The following is a 21,226-nucleotide window of genomic DNA, read 5'->3' on the forward strand; positions in this document are numbered from 1 at the left end:
CAATGAAAACAGTTTTTGGAGACATAGCAGCATACAACTATGCTTGCAATCAGCACAAAATATAATCTTCATATGCTTACTGGAGACACACCAAAATGTTTTATCCTGCTTTTGATACTTCCAAGTACAATTTTATCCCTTGTTTGCTCCTTTTTTCTTTAAATTTCAAGAAGTTTTCTCTTTGACTTTGCTGGGAATTTGTGTCAAGATCCAATTTATTTACTGAATCCAGGTTCAAAATGTTAGTCTCTCACATTTCCTCATTAGCTATAATGTAGTTATTTTGACAGCACTAACTTCTGCAGTTTGTGTAACGTGCTAGCAAAATTACCCACCCACCCCCACACATAAATATCCATAAAGTACATATTTTGTATTTGTGTTTATGTGCATTGCTAGTTCAGTGAATGCAAAGTATTAACTCATGATTTAGTGTTTATTTGTACTTCACTGCAGTGAGCTGTTGTGCTGTTGCTCTGTTTTGTTTGTCATCTTCTAAATGTCACTAATTATGTAGGGGAGCAAGAATAAGCAAGCAGCTACAGATGTTCCAAATTACTGTTGTCGGGAATAAATGGGATGTTTCTAACAGTTTTTGTATCATCAGAAAAACTGAAGGAGTTTGAAGTTTAGCTACTTGGAAATTCTCCAGTCCATTTGTCAAAGCATTTAAGTGCTTCTGAAATATGGGCTTTACCTATCAAAGTGGCTTGAAATGAGTTTCCCATTGTTAAAATATTTGAATAGCTGTTTGCAGTAATCGGATAAGGACTGCACAGTCAAATACTTAAGTACTAGCCAGTGAAGAATGATGCAGAATTGTTCAATAGTCACATTGTATTTTTCAACTGTTCCATAAGAAATGCCCCCTTCTCAGATTTGATCTTCCACTTTTATCCTAAATAGTGTGTACTATGAAGGGCTCTAGCTCTGTGATAGAACATCTGCTTTGCAAGCAGAAGGTCTCAGGCTTAATCCTTGGCATCTCCAGATAGGATTGGGAAAAACTCCTTGCCCGAAACCCTGGAGAACTGCTGTCAGTCAATGTAGACACTGGGGTAGATGGGCTGTTGGCCTGACTCTGTGTAAGGCACCTTGCTTTGTTCCTATGTACTAGATTGTCACTAGACCAAACAGATGAGCTCTTTGTGTTGTACTGTTGAATTCAAATCCTTAGAACGGGTGGAGAACTTTTGGCCCTCAAGATTGTGGCCTGAAGATGTGGACAAGCTGCTTGAAGAACTGTGGCCCACCACCTGCCCCCTTGACCATCCTGGTGGCTGAGAACGTAGGGGACTGATCAGGTGGATCCAGGGAGTGATTAATGCTTCGTTGGAGGAGGGGGAGGTACCATCTGCCTTGAAGGTGGTTGTGGTTGTGATGCATCCTTCCCTGGCTCTCCCTGTCAGGTTCCTACCTGCGCGTGGCTACTGCCTGTCACTAGGCACCACCAGGGACTCCACCAGTCCGGACCGCTCTCTCTTATGGTTTCTCTCCCTGCTCTAGCACAGATCTCAACAGATCCCCCTGCTAGGCAACCACCAGTAACGTCCCAATACTAGTATTCCCAGAGACTCTGAATACTGGTATTGTTATTCTCTTCACCGCTGCCACCATTTGTTACAGTTCCCCTTCAGCCTTGGTCATTACCTTAAGAGAACTGAGTGGGTTGCTTGGTGGGGTTTAGAGAGTTGTTTACCAGGAGGGAGGTGGAGTTCGGATTAGTATTGAGTAAAACCATATGCTTATGTGCCTTAAGAAGAAATCTTGTTAATCTTGTTAGCTTTGTTATCTGTAATAAATACTTAATTTGGTTTACCAAAGGCCTGATCCTTGGCTGGGGTTTCACAGACCAGAAGGGAGGGTAAGGTAATGACCAAGGCTGAAGGGGAACTGTAACAAATGGTGGCAGCGGTGAAGAGAATAACAATACCAGTATTCAGAGTCTCTGGGAATACTAGTATTGGGACGTTACTGGTGGTTGCCTAGCAGGGGGATCTGTTGAGATCTGTGCTAGAGCGAGGAGAGAAACCATAAGAGAGAGCAGTCCGGACTGGTGGAGTCCCTGGTGGTGCCTAGTGACAGGCAGTAGCCACGCGCAGGTAGGAACCTGACAGGGAGAGCCAGGGAAGGATGCATCACAGTGGTGTGTCCCCTCCTTAAGAAGTCCTCCCTGGACCCAGAAGTGTTCAGCAACTATTGCCCAGTGGCAAATATCTTCTTTTTGGGCAAGGTGCTTGAGAAGGTGGTGGCGGTCCAGATTCAAGCATGCTTGGAGGAAACTCATTACTCGGATCCATTCCAGTCTGGCTTCAGGCCTTGGTCACCCTGGCTGATGACATCTGCTGGGAGAGAGATGGGGGAATGTGATCCTGCTCATTCTCCTTGATCTCTCAGTGGGTTTTGATACTGTTCACCATGATATCCTTCTGGAACATCTTGAGGAGATGGGAGTTGGGGGGCACTGTGCTTCAGTGGTTCCACTCATACCCCCAGAGCCACTTCCAAAAAGTAATTATGGCAGGGTACTGTTCAGCACCATGGGAACTATCCTGTGGTGTTCCCCAGGGTTCCATCTTGTCCCTCATGCTATTTAACATCTATATGAACACACTGGGAGCTGTCATCAGGAGAATTGGAGTCAGGTGCCATCAATATGCTCTATCTCTCTGTTCCATCTGAATCAGGAGAGGCAGTTGGGGTGTTGAACCAGTGCTTGGAGGCTATGATGGACTGGATGTGGTCAATAAATTGAGGCTGAACGCTGAAAAGACACCAGTGTTATCTGTCCAGAGTTCTTATGTCCAGGAGGTGGGAAGATGAACTGTTCTGGATGGGGTTGCTCTTTCCTTGAAGGAGCAGGTCTGCAGCCTGGGGGTAGCCTTGTTCCAGCGGTGTCACTGGAGGTTCATGTGGCCTCAGTGGCTAGGAGTGCCTTTTTCTAGCTCCAGCTGGTTCACCGGCTTTGCCCCTTTTGGATATCCACAGTGCTCCATGCACTGGTAACTTCCGGACTGGATAATTGCAATGTACTCTACAAGGGGCTGCCATTGATGATGACTCGGAAACTTCAACTGGTCCAAAATGCAGCAGCTGGATTACTGGTGGGGGTTCCCTTTAAAACTCATACAAAACAGCTGCATTGGTTGCCAGTTTGTTTCCGGGTCCAGTTCAAGGTGGTCACATTAGTGTTTAAAGCTCTAAACGACTTAGGGCACAAATATCTGAAAAACTGTCTCCTTCCCCATAGACCCTCTAGGGTGTTGAGATCAGCAGAGGGGGCCCTTTTGGTAGTTCCACCACCCTTGGAAGTTTGGGTGTGTGTGTGGCTTGGGAAAGGGCATTCACTGTGGCAGCCCCTAAGCTGTGGAACAGGGTCCTTCCCCACCGAGGTGCATCTGGCAACTTCCTTGTACAAATTTTGGTGAATGCTGAAGATGCATCTTTTTATTCTGGCCAACCCCTGACATGTATATTTTTAGGATTCACCATTTTTTCTGTGATGTTTAAGTTGTTTTTAACTATTTTTAATTATGTGTTTTAAAATTGTTGTAACCTGCCCTGGGACTTTTGGGGAAGGGGTGGGTAATAAATTCTAAATGTAATAGTAATGATGATGATGATGCTGTTGCTGGACTCCAGCTCCCATCATGCTTGACCATTGGACATGGTGGCTGGAGAAGGCCATTGGTTCCCCACCCCTACCATAGGGGATCCATCTTCTAGTTTGTGGCACTGTTTCTAGAGGGGAGCTATGGGGTGGATCCAGATTGGCTGATCTGGACTCCTTCTGCTCATGGAAGGCACCAAGATCTAGTGGCGGTTCCCTGCTTGAGGAAGGAAGCAAGGAGGTGATCTTCGCTGATTCCTCCTTCACCCTGCAGTGCCCCCCTCACACTACCTGTAATACTTCTCTAGGGGGTTCCCCCAAGTCTCTGGAACAGTTTTTCATGAGGCACAGGGGAAAGGAAGAATCAGCAAATAAATTTATATCTGCTGTTCCTACCAAAGGGAGCGAAGGGCCGAAAACAAGTGACAAATCATTAAAAAATCTTTTTAAAAGTATTAAAACATTTTTTTAAAAAAATTGTTAAAATCTTTTTTAAAAAAAATAATAATTCCAGTATAGATGTAGACTGGGTAAGGTACCTACTTAAAATGCTTGTTGAAAGAAGAAAGTCTTCAGTAAACAACACAGACAGTGCCTGATTAACGTGTAAGGGGAGTGAATTCCAAAGGGTAGGTACCACAACACAAAAGGTCCACTTCTTATGTTGTGTGAAATTGACCTGATGAGATGATACGTATCTGCAGGAGGACCTCATCTGCTGAATGCAGTCGACTAGGTATATAAGGGATGAGATGATTTTTCAACTGTTTTGATCCCAAGCTATGTAAGGTCTCTATACATCAAAACCAGCAGCTTAAACGTAGCTTGAACAAATATACTTCTCCATCACCTTCCTCCAGCACTAGTGCAATTCCACTGGACACAACTCTGGATTCAATTCTTTCTGCACGATTTTGAAATACAACCAGTATAATTAGTATTTAGCAAGTAGTAAAAGGATTCTTTGAATGATTTGAGTACGATAAAAAGTAGAACGGAATAAAATTCAAATTTATATTGGATTTTCCCATGCATATTAAAGTACTCTTTTCCTGGATGGTGGTATGCTTCTTTTTGCAAATATAATTTCATTGATTTAAGCATGTTATGAAAGCATATTTATTCTTTTATTTATTTATTAGATTTATATCCCACCCTTCCTCCCAGTAGGAGCCCAGGGCAGCAAACAAAAACACTAAAACACTTTAAAACATAAAAACAGACTTTACGATATATTAAAACAAAACATCTTTAAAAACCTTTTTTTAAAAAATGCATATATTTTATAAAGAGAAAGACAAACTAAAGTACATATCTACATTATAGTATGAGCTGCAATTAAGCATGTTGGTTCATTGGGGGGGTAGGATTCAAATAGGCAGGCAAGATCTCTGTTAGGACCCACTAAAAATCACAAACCAGTGCTCTTGTTTCTGAGTTACACAGAATCCTTCCTCGGGGTTAATGTTAAATCAAAGAGAGGGAGAGAGGGGGCAATGGGGAAGAGGAAAAGAGATTGTTGATAGAGGGCATGGCTGAAGCCCTGTTTGCAATATGCTAGTTTTAAAATTGTGGTTCAGGAAGCTCTTTGCGGATTAATCAGATTAGATTGTGCCCAATGCAAAAGATTGCATGTTGTATCAAGATAATGCTGAACAAAAGCAATTGCTGGCCTCTCTTTGAAAATATAAAAAATAATAGCAGTTACTTGAATCTGTCTCTGTTGTTCTAATTTGAACACACACACTCCTTGTGGGGATTATATTAGTAGTTCTCATAGAGAAAGCAGTTCTTGTTTTCCAGAAATTCCTCTTCTGTATATAAATGTGACTTTGGCCTGGTGTCATGTTTGTTGTGACCTAAAAGTGACCTCTTCTACTCTCCTGCTGTGGCCTATGAGGGCAGTAAGTCCATTGAGTTGCTGATACTGTCTGGTTCATCATCCCGTAGTAAAAAGCTTTAGAACCATGGCACAAGACTGGTCTAGTGTTCAGGCAGTATTATTTTACTTTTGAAAACCATTCATTCATTCATTCATTCAAGTCCTTAGGGCAGGGGTAGAGAACCTTTGGCCCTCAAGATTGTTGCCTGAGGATGTAGACAAGCTGCTTGAAGAAGTGCAGCCCACCACCTGTCCCCTTGACCCTTGCCCATCCAGACAGTTTTATTTTACTTTTCAAAACATTCATACCTTTTCCTTAAAAATATTCTAAGTCATTTGCAGTAAAATAACCCAAAATAAAAATGGGTGAAAAATAACACTAGTCTTCTTTTCCATGATTTGTTGTCCTATTAAACTGTGCAGAACTCTAGAGAAGTGTCCATAAGAACCGAATTTGCAAAGAAAGGCATTTTGAGGGACAGTATATACTAAATTTCTCTTGTTTTATATTTTATACACTAAACTACTAGCCTGGAGGATTTTTTTCTGTTTAAGTTAAGTACTGACCTAAAGATGCTTTTTGTACAGAATCGTGAACCGTGCCTGCAATAACTATGTCATATTAAGCACTTTCTTCCTCAATCTTTGGCACAAATAATTTGTCTAGTACTGCAGGGCAGGGTGCTCCAGACGTAGTGAGAAATAGTAACAGTTAAAAACATTTGCCTATATCTTCATTTGTCCACCAGAATCTAGTGTTTATTCTGCTTAGACTTAAAATAAAAGCTCTACCAATATGTAGTTACAGTGATATAAAAACCTTGAGGTTTAATGTCAGATCTCTATTGTTCTAAATTAAAAATATTGAAAGCTGGCTTGAAATCATTTAATATTGACTCAAAAGAGCAGGATGTCACCCAGTGTTTGTTTATCTGGCTTGTTGGTTGCACTTGTATTAATATTTTTGCATGAGCCCTGTGAAGGGAAAAAAACATAAACATGTTTACTTTTACAGGAGTGCATCAGGGCCTTAGGCCGAAATAAGCCTCATACTCCATTCAGAGCGAGTAAACTTACTCAGGTCCTAAGAGATTCATTCATAGGAGAAAACTCTCGCACCTGTATGGTAAGTTTATTTAGTGTGTTGCACTGCTGTAAAAACAACAGTCTATTAATGACAATCCCTACATGTTAATAATTCATCTTAAATACACTAGACTATATACAGAAGGGAGGGCAAGTCCTGTATTTTCAGGTCCTGCTCTAACCCTTAAATAGTGGTCTGTGGCTAGAAGTCAGTATTACTTCATAACCAGATCCCTTCATTGGTTGTCCCCTGACTATTTCCTTTTTCTTCAGCTATTAACTGCAAGACTTTGATTTAAAAATAGGGTAATAAATGTTTATACCCAATGTGATCTTTCCCTTTGGGGCAGTTTGAAGATGGCTCCCTGATATGCTCAAGGTTCAGCATGGTTCCAAAAATACTTAACAGAATTCATTAAGTTTGCTTTATGGGAAGCATTTATGCTCCTTACGATTGCAGCAGATTCCATCTGCTGTTTTAGGTGGATTCTGTTGGAGTATCCCCGTAATGTCATTTTATTTGTTGAAAAGGTGCTGTGGAGGTCATCCTGCCCTACATTCTCCAGTATCCTACTCTAAATATGCCTTATGCAAACTTCTGTCCTGGTTATTCATACATGGATAAATATTGTGCCAGCCAGCCAAAAATTGCATGTGTATTTGTGAATGATACAGTGGCTGCCCATTATGTTGTACGCCGGTGAGACTACCAAGCTTGATGTGAAAATTGTATGGAGGATGGTAACTTGTACAGCTGAACTTTATAATTTTTCATTATTGTATATAAAAATTTGATTCCTGTTTTGTGTGTGGTACAGACTGCCATGTTGAGACTTGACTGTGCATTTTATTTGACTTACTTTTAAAGGTTTAGGATTATATTTATTATACACCTGGTTTTGATAGTATTGTTATGGCAACCTGAACAATTGGGCCCTGTCTGTTTAAAACAAAATAAAGATGGGTGCCCCTGCCCATCTCATCTTACCTTCTGATTTTTTATTTTTCTGATTCATATAGCATTATCATTAAAGTATACTGGGGGGTATCTTTCAGCTCAAAAGAGTCACCAAATAGTAACTGTATGAGGTGAAAAAATCAAGAAGTAATAAAGTGGAGACAAGTACTTAGATTCAGTGCTGATATCAGTTCCTGCTAGAAAACAGCACTTTCCTTAATGAAATTGTGGGTTGAGGAATTGTAAATATAACAAGTGAGAATGATAGTGTATTGCTGAGGTAGCCAATGTGGTGCCTTCCAGATATTTTATTTTTAACCTCTTGTCAGCCTCAGGCAGCAAATTCTGGAGGATGATGGGAGTTATACTCCAAAACATCTGGAGAACACCACACTGGCTACCCTTGTTGTATTGTAAATGATTCATTTAAAAGTGAATATAGGTTAAGCATAAAGTATGTATCACTTGGATATTTATTTATTCAGAAAATTTCTTAACTGGGTAATTCCATGAAAATGCCAACCTAGAGGCCCATTTTCATATAAAGTTAACATGTTCTATATCATTTTACAGATAATAGTTTTCAAAATGGATTCTTAATGTCAATGTACTGTCTTCAAGTCGATTCCGACTTATGATGACCTTATGAATAGGGTTTTCATGGTAAGCGGTATTCAGAGGGGATTTACCATTGCCTTCCTCTGAGGCTGAGAGGCAGTGACTGGCTCAGGGTCACCAGTGAGTTTCATGGCTGTGTGGGGATTTGAACCTTGGTCTCCCAGGATGTAGTTCAACACCTTAACAAAAGTAAAACAACCAGAATCACGGCATGCAAGATGACTCATAATTTCTGTTCTCCCCCCAATGTTCAGTTATAGACTTGTCCAAGAAATTAGACAATGGGTTAAATACCCTTTATTGTACTGATAGTTTTGCTTTCTCATTCGGCAAACTGAGAATAAATTTTATGTTAGGAATGAAATCAGATGAGCTTAAAACAATAAAACTTTTGTTGGTTGGGCATGTTATGTTGGTCACAGAAACACATTCTCATGAAAAGAAAAATATTAAGTTTATTCTCTTCATTGAGTTTGTAAGCATTAGGAGAATGTGATGAGATGTTAACTGAAGGGTGCTTCACATGCAACAGTTCTTGTGACCAACGTAATGTGTAACTTAATATAGCATAAATATGTTGTCACATGTGTAATTTAAATCCCTTTTTAGGACTATCATAATTTTTCCCTGATAACTTAATAATTATTCAGCATGTAATTTGTACCATGCTATCAATATAGGGCACCTTACAGAGTTTTAACAAAAAGACAGGTCCTTGCCCTCAAGAAACTTACAATCTAAAAGACAAGTCATCCAAGGGCAGGGAGGGTATATGTTATTGCTTTTAGAAGAAAGATAATATAATTATATGTTAATATATTTAGTAATTAATTAACCTAAAAAGGTTATCAGGTGTGGTGTACAAAAATGTAGAAATGATATTTCTCTACTAGACCACTATCCACTTTTTTGAAGCATGCAGAAGTTTCTTATGGCCTCCTTTCAGATATATCAATGAGCCAAGCCTGTCCTGATTAACTCTCCCTAGCTATGCTGAATAAGTGGGATCAGGGGGCGCCAACCGTTCTGGACTAGAGGGCACATTTCAAATTTTGAGAGAGTACTGGGGGCACAAAATGGCTGCCATGGCGGTATAGCATAACACATTAGAAAGTAGTCATGCTGAAGCTTTTCCCATAAATGTATTTCCATATTAGTAAAGGCTTGTCCTGTTGAATTTCTACCTGCCATACAGTTGTTAAAGGCACAAGAACTCTGTTTATCCCCAGTGCCAACCCTAATCTTTGCAAAGTTTTCACTTTTCCCTATTGAGGAGAGGGGGATTCTTTAACATTCACCCACACTTATTGTGTTGTAGTATTTGCAAAAATATTTTCTAGGCCGTACCTGATATCAGATGAACCCAGCACAGGAAAGATGTATCCTGGGTGCTGGGGGAAAAAAGGAAGGGCAAACTATGGAGATTCCAAGGACTTAAAAAAAAGAAGATGCAGGACAAGTGCTCTAAAAGAGAAGGCAAAAGAGCAGCTCTTTAGGAACCCAGGGATTCCTATTGTCTGGTGTCCAAACAACTCACTTATCAATCATAGCTCTGACTTCACTTACTGGCTAAAAACACTGCCAGGCAGGAGCAGCCAGGCTGGCTCATTACACATAAATCATTTGAAAGGGTAGATGCACATTTTGCTCCATAACTTTCTTTCTAGGAGGGCTAGAGACTTACTTTTTTTTTTAATGAAAGCTCAGATACCAGGCTTCCTGCTGGGCATGCCTCTGAAGGCCTTCATGGGTGCCCTGGTACCCACGGGTGACAGGTTGGCAACCCCCAGAAGGGGTCAACTAGAGATACAAAAATGTATCTAAGGAGCTGAAAGTTTCTTGCATCAGAGAACAGTACAACCCTGTAGAAAGTTGAAGGCAGTCTTGAACACAGATTATTTTTTCACATAATTTAAAATAAACACCACAAATATAGGGAATAATGCCCTAATGGGAAATGTGATTATTCTGAAAGAAAGCACAAAAGCAGAAGCATTTTTTGAGGTATTAGTGTCAATTGGTAACTTTGTTATTGTTGAGTTAGGGACATTGAAAAGAAATGCAGTGGTGAAAATTTGTTCGATGATCATTAATATTAAATCATCTTCTTAAAAAGGAGATTTCTGTGACATTTGTCTTCTCTGCAAATGATGATAAATGTTGGGTTGAAAAGAAAAAAAAATAGGGTTTGCCACAGCCAAGTATGAATTCCTTTGGGCTTTCTACCTTCCCATATAGACTTGATGTTACCTGTAACCTGTGAATGCATAGTAACGTGACATATGCACAGGATCTTGCTTTTGGAGGCATTTATTTGTGGGTGTCTGTCTTTCAATTGTCACATGTTACACTGGTCACAGGTAATCTGCTAGAAAACCTTTTCCCCTACAGTTTTCAATTAACATTACTGTAGGGTTGACACTTGCCCATGAGACATTAGCTGGTTGTTTATGTTGCTGCCAATGTAATTTTTTTTATTCATACTTTTAGAGAACACAATTGTCTAAATTATGTATAAATTCTTCTGGTTGCAAAACTGTTACATTGGTAACATCTTTTAAAAACACAATAAAAAGGAAATATATCAACTACCTGGCATATTTCATGATTTACTTTTATACAGAAGATCAATCCAGTTAACAAAAAGTTTAACATTAATTGGAGTTCAAATGATATTAGCCAAAACACAAAATATTATATAAAGAAGCTTGCAAATGTTACATTGGTCACTACACAATTACCCAATTGCTTTATGTTCAGAGAATTACAAAGCGATATCAAGTGTTTATTCATACAAAACACTTTTGTATTTTCAATGTGTATGTATTTTACAAATATTTCCCATTTTAAAATAACAATCCAGATTTGTACATATATTCTTAGCTGTTGCTATTGTTGAAAAATAACTTGAGGTATCTTTTCCTCCCAGATTGCTACTATTTCTCCAGGGATGGCATCTTGTGAAAACACTCTAAACACACTAAGATATGCAAACAGGTATGAGAAGAGTTTGTTTAGATTTAGTTTTTAGGACTTGTGTATATGTTTCATTTATTGCTTTGTGGCTTACTTACTGTCTTAGCCTGCTTATGTGCCATTAGAAAACAGACTGAAAAGTTGATGTAAATATTTTCTCTTATATTTAGATGCATTTCAAATGTAGCTGTGAAACAGCCTATGTCCTATAATTTAGATTTAGATTTAAATCCCTAGCACCTTCCCTAGCACCATTAGAAACCTAGAAGCCTTTTTTCATACTTCAACTTCCTCATACTTGCTGAATTACTGTAAGGACTACCCTGTCCAGATGCAGTTTGTAGTTGAAGATGGGCTGGCCTAACCTTATGCAGAAGGTGTGAAGTGAAGTTGAAAATGTGTCTCTCCCCACCCCACCCCAAATTTTCCAGTCATAGCTAAGCACCATCTCAGTTTGATCCATCTGTATATCCGGTCTGGAAACAAGATAATAGGTCTTGATCAGCGAGTAAACATCTGTAGATGTCCTATAAATATACTAATATATAGCACAAAGCAAACTGAAAATTTTATTTATTTATTTATTATTTGATTTATATCCCGCCCTTCCTCCTAGCAGGAGCCCCAAACAACAGCTCTAAAAACACTTTAAAACATCATAAAAACAGACATTAAAATACATTAAAACAAAACAACTTTAAAAACATTTTTTAAAAAGCTTTGAAGACATTTTTTTTAAAAAAAAAAGGTTTAAAAAGATATTGTTTAAAAAAAAGGTTTAAAAGCATATTAAAAAGCAATTCCTACACAGATGCGGACTGGGATAAGGTCTCAACTTAAAAGGCTTGATGAAAGAGGAGGGTCTTCAATAGGCGCCAGAAATATAACAGAAATGGCGTCTGTCTGATATTTAAGGGTAGGGAATTCCACAGGGTAGGTGCCGCCGCACTAAAGGTCCATTTCCTGTGCTGTGCAGAACGGACCTCCTGATAAGATGGTATCTGCAGGAGGCCCTTACCTGCAGAGCGCAGTGATTAACTAGGTATATAAGGGATAAGATGGTCTTTCAGGTATCCTGGTCCCAAGCTGTACAGGGCTTTGTACACCAGAACTAGAACTTGAACTTGGCCCAGTAGCAAATGGGAAGCCAGTGCAATTCTTTCAGCTGCAGGGTGACATGTTGGCGATACCCTGTTCCAGTAAGCAGTCTCGGCGCCACATTTTGCACCAGCTGCAGCTTGCGGACCAACCTCAAGGGCAGCCCCACATAGAGCGCATTACAGTAATCCAGCCTGGAGGTTACCAGTGCGTGGATAACAGTGGTCAGGCTATCCTGGTCCAGAAATGGCTGCAGCTGTCTTATCAGCCGAAGCTGGTAAAAGGCACTCCTAGCCACAGAGGTCACCTGGGCCTCTAGTGACATAGATGGATCTAGGAGCACTACGGACCTGCTCTTTCAGAGGGAGTACAACCCCATCCAAAGCAGGCAACTGACTAATTATCTGAACTCGGGAACCACAAACCCACAGCACCTCCATCTTGCTAGGATTCAGACTCAGTCTGTTGGCCCTCATCCAGCCCACCAGTGAGTCCAGGCAGCGGTCCAGGGCTTGCACGGCCTCTTCTGATTCAGATGTTACAGAGAAATAGAGCTGGGTATCATCAGCGTAGTGGTGACACCTCACCCCAAATCTCCTGATGACCGCTCCCAAGGACAGCATGAGGTACAAGATGGTACCCTGCGGCACCCCACAGCACAACTGCCAAGGGGCCAAAAGACAATCACCTAATGCTATTCTCTGAAAACGACCCTGGAGATAGGATCGGAACCACTGTAAAACAGTGCCTCCGATACCAGTCTCACCAAGTCTGCCCAGAAGGATACCATGGTCAACAGTATCAAAAGCTGCTGAGACATCAAGTAAGAGTAACAGGGTCGCACTCCCCCTGTCCTTCTCCTGATAAAGGTCATCCATCAGGGCGACCAAGGCCGATTCAGTCCCCTAACCAGGCCTGAACCCAGACTGGGATGGGTCAAGATAATCTGTTTCATCCAAGAGTACTTGCAGTTGCTGCGCCACAACCCTCTCAATCACTTTTCCTAAAAAGGGGGTATTTGCGACGGGTTGGTAATTGTTGCAGACCAGTGGGTCCAGGGTGGGCTTTTTCATTAAAATTAATGCCAGTAATATTTATTTATTTATAAATACCTGAAAGACCGTCTTACCCCTTATATACCCAGTCGATCACTGCGCTCTGCAGGTGAGGGCCTCCTGCAGATTTATTTTATTTATTTAATTTAATTTAATTTATATACCGCCCTAAGCCAAAAAGGATACCATCTTATCAGGAGGTTCATTCTGCACAATAGAGGAAACGGACTTTTAGTATCGTGGCACCTACCCTGTAGAATTCCCTCCCTTTGGATATTAGGCAGGCGCCATCTCTGCTTTCTTTTCAGTGCCTTTTGAAGACTTTCCTCTTTCAACAAGCCTTTTAAGTTGAGACCTATCCCAGTCTGCATCTGTGTCAGAGTTGTTTAATATGTTTTTTAATGTTTTTAACCTTTTTATAAGGTTGTTTTTTTAAATGTTTTTAATGCTGTTTTGTTTTAATGTATTTTAAGATGTGTTTTTATGATGTTTTAAAGTGTTTTAGTGCTTTGTTTGCTGCCCTGGGCTCCTGCTGGAAGGAAGCACGGGATACAAATTAAATAAATAAATAATAAATATGCCAATAATAAACATTTAGCATGCCTTTCTCTAAGGCAGCAGTAAATACTTGACCCTCAAACACTGTTGTTGTTTTATTAAAAATTGACACTTCTTGAGTTGTTTACCTCTGAATTGGTCCTTTGTTGAGATAACTGCAAGTATTGGCTGTTTTGTAGTAGGGTGACAGCAGTGGGTGGACAGCTACTATATTACACATACTTGTGATGTTCACCAAGATGCCGGGCTTATATAGAAATACTGGTTCTTTGGTATACAAATATCTTTTATGAATGTTCTTGGAATTTGCTTATGCTGTGTGTAATTTACCTAGTTTTCAATATACCACCTTCTGAGTGTTTATAATCAGATAATACTTGTAGACATCTATGACCTGCAGAACCACATATTTTGTAAAGTGTATAATGAGAATAATCCTAATACCTTGGTTTTATAAACTGTTCAAGCTGCTGTGATTTGGTTCTATGTCTGAAGCTGTACAAAATCAGCTTAGTTCTGACGCACCTGTTTGGCCCATTTGTGGGAATATTGAACCTGGGAGAATCTTTCTATTCCACCTCGCTGTTGATTTGAAGGATGACCTTGTTTAAGCCACCATCCTTTTTCTTCAGTTCCTCATGTTATAGTAATGACTTCTGTCTTGGGGGGGTTGTCATGAGAGTTGTTTGTGCATTAGCAAGAGTGTTGCATAAAAGACTGACTAAAATAATAGAGACTGTGATTTTCATTGTCCTTACAAGAACACTTTCTTTTAATTTGCTGCTATATCTTGCTGCTGCAGAGTAAAGGAATTTGGAATTAGTCCTTCGGACATTCCCTTCTCACAGGGTAGTGGCAGTCGCTCTGATCTCTCTCCTTCCTATGAGTATGACGACTTTTCTCCTTCGATCACCAGGTCTACTTCATTCTTTACATGGAATCTTTATTTTTTTATAGTGATTTTTTTCTATTCAGATGTGTAAATCTTAGGCAAACCTTCACTTATTCTCCCTGTCTTGAATCATTGCCTCCTCCTTGTTTTCATTTTGTTTGACAGGTGGTGATACTGCATGGCCTGCAATTCATTTTCCCAATTATTACTCATCTTTTCTTTTTTCAAACATTTCATGCCCAGGCTTGTTATTTCCCCTCATGCATAAGAGGTGGTGATGTCACTTTCAAAGTACTGGCACTTCTACATCTGAATAATTGAAGTGCAATATTGATTCATTTTTAAATGCATGTGAAATAATTTTAGTATGAAATAATGTGATTCAACACATATGTTGAACACAGTGTTTAATCTTGTAACCAAGTGTATTGTTTGACTCTTTATATTAAGGGTATACTCATTCATGAAGTTGACATCATCATCATTTATCTGAATTGCCTGTGACTTTTGATGAAGGTTTTTTTCTGCCCCTTGTGAAATGGCACTCGTTTTAAAATGCATACTTTTATTAAAACTGTAGAGTGAAGGAATTGACAGTTGATCCCAGTGCTGCTGGTGATATCCGTCCAGTCATGCATCATGCTCCAAATCAGATTGATGAGTTGGAGGCGCAGTGGGGTGTTGGGAGCTCACCTCAGAGAGATGATCTCAAACTACTTTGTGAACAAAATGTGAGTATCTTATGTACCCCATTCAAACATAAGATGAGCCTGCTGGATCGGACCAATGGCCCATCTAGTCCAGCATCCTGTTCTCACAGTGACTAACCAGTTTTCCAAGGGCTCTTATTACAGTAGAAATGCAAGCTTATTGGTCAATTAGTACTTGCTTGATGTGTTGTAAGGATAGCATGGAGTAGACTTTCTGTATTAAATCAGTATTGAAGCTAATGATATGTTGCATACATTCTTCTTCCTGTTTGTGAAAGTATTGCTTGTATATGTATATCCTCCCAAACATGGCTCCAAAGAGCATTCAGGGTGATTATAAAAACAGACCCAGCAATAACATGAATGCAAGTTATTATGAAGCAACTGCCCACACTCTCCATTTCGTTCATAATTTTAAAAACCGCTGTCATCTCCTCTTCAGCCATTTCCTTCTAAACTCAAAAACCCTCAATTTAAGGGTTAAATTCAAACCCTCTAGCTAAGCTATCATTTCTGAGATGGGGCAATCAGAACTGCACATACCTTTCTAAATGTAGATACATCATAGATTTATATAGTGGCATTATGATAACGGATCTACTTTTTAAAACCCTCTCCCAATAATTCCTAACAATGCACTGGCCATTCTGAGCACATTTTAAACATTTTCAAACTGTACAGAAAAAATGAGAGAGATCATTATCAGAAATATAGACATATCACTGAAATGTTAGCTTAAGAACATAAGAAGAGCCTGCTGGATCAGGCCAGTGGCCCATCTAGTCCAGCAGCCTGTTCTCACAGTGGCCAACCAGGTGCCTGGGGGAAGCCTGCAAGCAGGACCCGAGTGCAAGAACACTCTCCCCTCCTGAGGCTTCCGGCAACTGGTCTTCAGAAACATACTGCCTCTGACTAGTAGCCATTGATAGCCCTGTCCTCCATGAATTTGTCTAATCTTCTTTTAAAGCCATCCAAGCTGGTGGCCATTTCTGCGTCTTGTGGGAGCAAATTCCATAGTTTAACTATGTGCTGAGTAAAGAAGTACTTCCTTTTGTCTGTCCTGAATCTTCCAACATTCAGCTTCTTTGAATGTCCACGAGTTCTAGTATTATGAGAGAGGGAGAAGAACTTTTCTCTATCCACTTTCTCAATGCCATGCATAATTTTATACACTTCTATCATGTCTCCTCTGACCCGCCTTTTCTCTAAACTAAAAAGCCCCAAATGCTGCAACCTTTCCTCGTAAGGGAGTCGCTCCATCCCCTTGATCATTCTGGTTGCCGTCTTCTGAACCTTTTCCAACTCTATAATATCCTTTTTGAGATGAGGCGACCAGAACTGTACACAGTATTCCAAATGCGGCCGCATTATGATATGCCATTATGATATGGCATTATGATATTGGCTGTTTTATTTTCAATACCTTTCCTAATTATCGCTAGCATGGAATTTGCCTTTTTCACAGCTGCCGCACACTGGGTCAACATTTTCATCGTGCTATCCACTACAACCCTGAGGTCTCTGTCCTGGTTGGTCACCGCCAGTTCAGACCCCATGAGCGTATATGTGAAATTAAGATTTTTTGCTTCAATATGCATAATTTTACACTTGTTCATATTGAATTGCATTTGCCATTTTTCTGCCCATTCATTCAGTTTGGAGAGGTCTTTTTGGAGCTCTTTGCAATCCCTTTTTGTTTTAACAACCCTGAACAATTTAGTGTCGTCAGCAAACTTGGCCACTTCACTGCTCACTCCTAATTCTAGGTCATTAATGAACAAGTTGTAAAGTACAGGTCCCAATACCGATCCTTGAGGGACTCCACTTTCTACAGCCCTCCATTGGGAGAACTGTCAATTTATTCCTACTCTCTGCTTTCTGCTTCTTAACCAATTCCTTATCCACAAGAGGACCTCTCCTCTTATTCCATGACTGCTAAGCTTCCTCAGAAGCCTTTGGTGAGGTACCTTGTCAAACGCTTTTTGAAAGTCTAAGTACACTATGTCCACTGGATCACCTCTATCTATATGCTTGTTGACACTCTCAAAGAATTCTAATAGGTTACTGATACAGGACTTTCCCTTGCAGAAGCCATGCTGGCTCTGCTTCAGCAAAGCTTGTTCTTCTATGTGCTTAGTTAATCTAGCTTTAATAATACTTTGTACCAGTTTTCCAGGGACAGAAGTTAAGCTAACTGGCCTGTAATTTCCGGGATCCCCTCTGGATCCCTTTTTGAATATTGGCGTTACATTTGCCACTTTCCAGTCCCCAGGCACGGAGGAGGACCCGAGGGACAAGTTACATATTTTAGTTAGCAGATCAGCAATTTCACATTTGAGTTCTTTGAGAATCCGTGGGGCTGATGGGAGTTGTAGTTTAAAAAAGTAACTTTTCCAAGCTCTGGATTCATGTGGTGGTGATGAAATGCCTTGTGCTACCATTTTACTACAGTAAATTTTTTATTACTGGTTAATATACATTTGGTATTTATGAAGGAGTTGCACAGTAGAAAAATAGAGGAGTCAGAGTTGAAGATCTGGCGTACCGACTCCACAGCTCTGGGTTCGACAACACTTACATCTTGTTGACCATTGAACCGCACTGTCACTGAGTTTGTTTTCCATCAAGTCTGAAAAACTGTAGCTAGGGGGAGTTATGTCTTTGCCCAGTCTGGGAATGGACAGCCAAGGCCGTTGCTATGGTAATCATCGCGATAGACTGGGAAAAGTTCTAGCAGCTATCTGTGTTAAGCTGTGTCTTCTGTGTAATGTCTTTGAACTAAGAACTTCTCTCCTAGAGGGGGGGATCTTAAAGCCTTAAGCCATAATGTCTTAATAAAAGACTCTTAACCTGATCTAATGCATCTGAGAAGTTTCTTGAGCAACTTGACTCCAACGTAATGTATGCTGTTTCACACAACAACGCACACACGTCAACACATCTCGCACCAGGTCCCGGTCCCCACTGAGGATTAAGTCCAGGGTTGCCGTCCCTCTGGTCGGTTCCATGACCAACTGGTCTAGGGCATAGTCATTTAGAATATCTAGAAATTTTGCTTCTTTGTCGTGGCTGGAACACATATGCGGCCAGTCTATGTCCGGGTAGTTGAAGTCACCCATTACTACCACATTTCCTAGTTTGGATGCTTCCTCAATTTCATATCTCATCTCCAGGTCTCCCTGAGCATTTTGATCAGGGGGACGATAGATCGTTCCCAGTATTAAATCCCTCCTGCGGCATGGTTTCACCACCCACAACGATTCTGTGGAGGAGTCCACCTCTTTTGGGGTTTCGAGCTTGCTAGATTCAATGCCTTCTTTCACGTATAGAGCAACACCGCCACCAATACGTCCTTCCCTGTCCTTCCGATATAGTTTATATCCAGGGATGACCGTATCCCACTGGTTTTCTCCATTCCACTGGGTCTCTGTTATGCTCACTATATCAACGCTCTCCTCTAAGACCAAGCACTCCAGTTCGCCCAACTTGGTTCGGAGGCTCCTAGCATTAGCGTACAGGCACTTGTAAGCAGTGTCTCTCTTCAAGTGTCTTTGGCACTTTTGGTTTGGCCTGTGGTAATTTTGCCCTTCTGAATTGATATCCTGTGCCCCTGCTCTCACAATGCCTACTTCTAGGCCTACCCCTTTTAAAATTTCATCATTTCTTTGGTCTTTATCCCAGGGGGGAGGTTTATTCCAAACCAGACCTTCCTCAGCTCCTGTCAGGTTTCCCCCCTCAGTCAGTTTAAAAGCTGCTCTGCCACCTTTTTAATTTTAAGTGCCAGCAGTCTGGTTCCATTCTGGTTCAAGTGGAGCCTGTCCCTTTTGTACAGGCTCAGCTTGTCCCAAAATGTTCCCCAGTGCCTAACAAATCCAAACTCCTCCTCCCGACACCATCGTCTCATCCACGTGTTGAGACTGCAAAGCTGTGCCTGTCTGGCTGGTCCTGCGCGTGGAACTGGTAGCATTTCAGAGAAAGCCACCTTGGAGGTCCTGGCTTTCAGCATCCTACCTAGCAACCTAAATTTTGCTTCCAGGACCTCACGGCTGCATTTCTCCATGTCATTGGTGCCAACGTGCACCACGACCACTGACTCCTCCCCAGCACTGTCTATCAAACTATTTAAACGAAGGGCGATATCCGCAACCTTTGCACCAGGCAGGCAAATCACCTTGCGGTCTGCACGCCCATCACACACCCCACTGTCTATATTCCTAATGATCGAATCACCCACTACAAGGATTCCTCCAGTCCCTGGAGATATATCATCGGCACGAGAGGATAGCTGCTCATCCCCCAAGGAATGGGTCCCTTCTAAGGGGTCGTTTCCCTCTTTCTCATCTGGATGCTCTCCTTCCCCAAGACCATCGTTGTCCATGATAGCAGGAGAGCTATCATCCTCAGAGTGGGACACAACTATAATGTCCCTGAAGGCCTCGTCCACACAACTCTCTTCCTCTCTCAGCTTTTCCAGGTCAGCCACCTTGGCCTCAAGGAAATGAAGTCATTCCCGGAGAGCCAGGAGCTCATTGCACCGAGAGCACACCCACAACTTCTGTCCAACAGGCAGATAGTCGTACATGCTACAGGCAATGCAAAACACTGGAAAGCCCCCACACCCCTGCTGGCTTTTTACCTGCATAGTTTTGTTTAAGGTTTGTTAAGTTAATGGGTTGGAGACTGCGGTTTAATTGAGGTCAGGGAACAGACGGGCAGAGTGGGGGGCCCTGGCTTCCTCGCCCTGCTGCCGAACTCGCTCTGCTGCTTAATTCGCCTTGATGCTTTGTCAGCTGGGGCCTTGATGCTTCGTCAGCTAGGAGCTCCCTCTAGTTCGTGGAGCAGGCTGCCTCGCTAGGGTGCTCTGTTTATGTGTCTGGCTGGTCCCTGCCAGCTACTGCTGCCAGCCAGTGATGTGTTAATTGAGGCTGATGGCTCAACTATCAACTGGGGCTTAACTCTTTAGGATTATCTCAGGCTTCCTGCCTTAGAGAGGGGGCGCTGTTTAAGGACTTTGACTAGTGGTACTAAGAAAGGTTAACTAGCTTTTACTCTATTTTTATTTTATTTGCTCCTGTAGTTTTAAGTGGTGCCTTTCACTCTGGCCTGGAAAACTAGACTAGCTTTTGGCTGCTTTTAAGCTAAGCAGGGGGCTGAGACTACATCTTTGTACTATGATCTTAAGGTCCCAGCTGGGCCCTCCTTGCTTTCTAGCTGCATGAAACCACTGAGGAGTTGGTGTTAGGGGGGCAACACAGTCCTGAGCTTCCAGGATGTGGCTTTCACCTGGTCCTCTTGACCGCTAGCTTCTTGGAGTCACAAGACAAGCAGAGAGTCTCTTAAGATGGCAGTAGCAGTACCACAGTTGAGGTAGGCACAAGAGATGAGAAACAAGTAGCTGGAAAGGGTGAACTGGAATCTGGAAGTTAATGAGGTGCATAGGTAGAAAGAAAAACCTTTTGCCCCCTCCTCCAACCTATCCTTATTCACCTTCATCCTCCTACCCAGAATATGCTTCCTTCCCTCACATAATCCACATCCCTCCCTTCCTCCCTATAACCCCTCTCTCAACCTCTTCCTTCCGAGTGGCTCCTGGCTTGCAGACCTTCCTCTTACGTAGCAGCACCATGAGGACAGCAGACAGGAGGAGACACCAGGTGGAAGTAACATCATGGGAGTTAATTAAGAGCTCACCTGCTGCTTCAGTGACAATTATTGGCCAGTGTCTCTATGCAGCTGACAGGCAAGAGGACAGAGTGGTCCTACATGTAGGCATCCATACCTGG

General features: G+C 41.5%; 1 protein-coding gene across 5 annotated transcripts in view; it reads left to right on the top strand.

The window, feature by feature from the left end:
• The window catches only part of KIF2A (kinesin family member 2A), a 97,388-nt gene that overhangs the window by 56,726 nt on the left and 19,436 nt on the right, over nt 1-21,226 (top strand). For all 5 annotated transcript variants that reach the window (XM_061618997.1, XM_061618982.1, XM_061618991.1 and 2 more), the window contains 3 exons: nt 6,508-6,618; nt 11,084-11,151; nt 15,314-15,464. In XM_061618997.1, the coding sequence (XP_061474981.1) occupies nt 6,508-6,618; nt 11,084-11,151; nt 15,314-15,464 (330 nt within the window). The remainder of the gene's footprint in view (nt 1-6,507; nt 6,619-11,083; nt 11,152-15,313; nt 15,465-21,226) is intronic.

The sequence above is a fragment of the Rhineura floridana genome, chromosome 1 (assembly GCF_030035675.1).
Source record: "Rhineura floridana isolate rRhiFlo1 chromosome 1, rRhiFlo1.hap2, whole genome shotgun sequence".
NCBI classification, from domain to species: domain Eukaryota; kingdom Metazoa; phylum Chordata; class Lepidosauria; order Squamata; family Rhineuridae; genus Rhineura; species Rhineura floridana.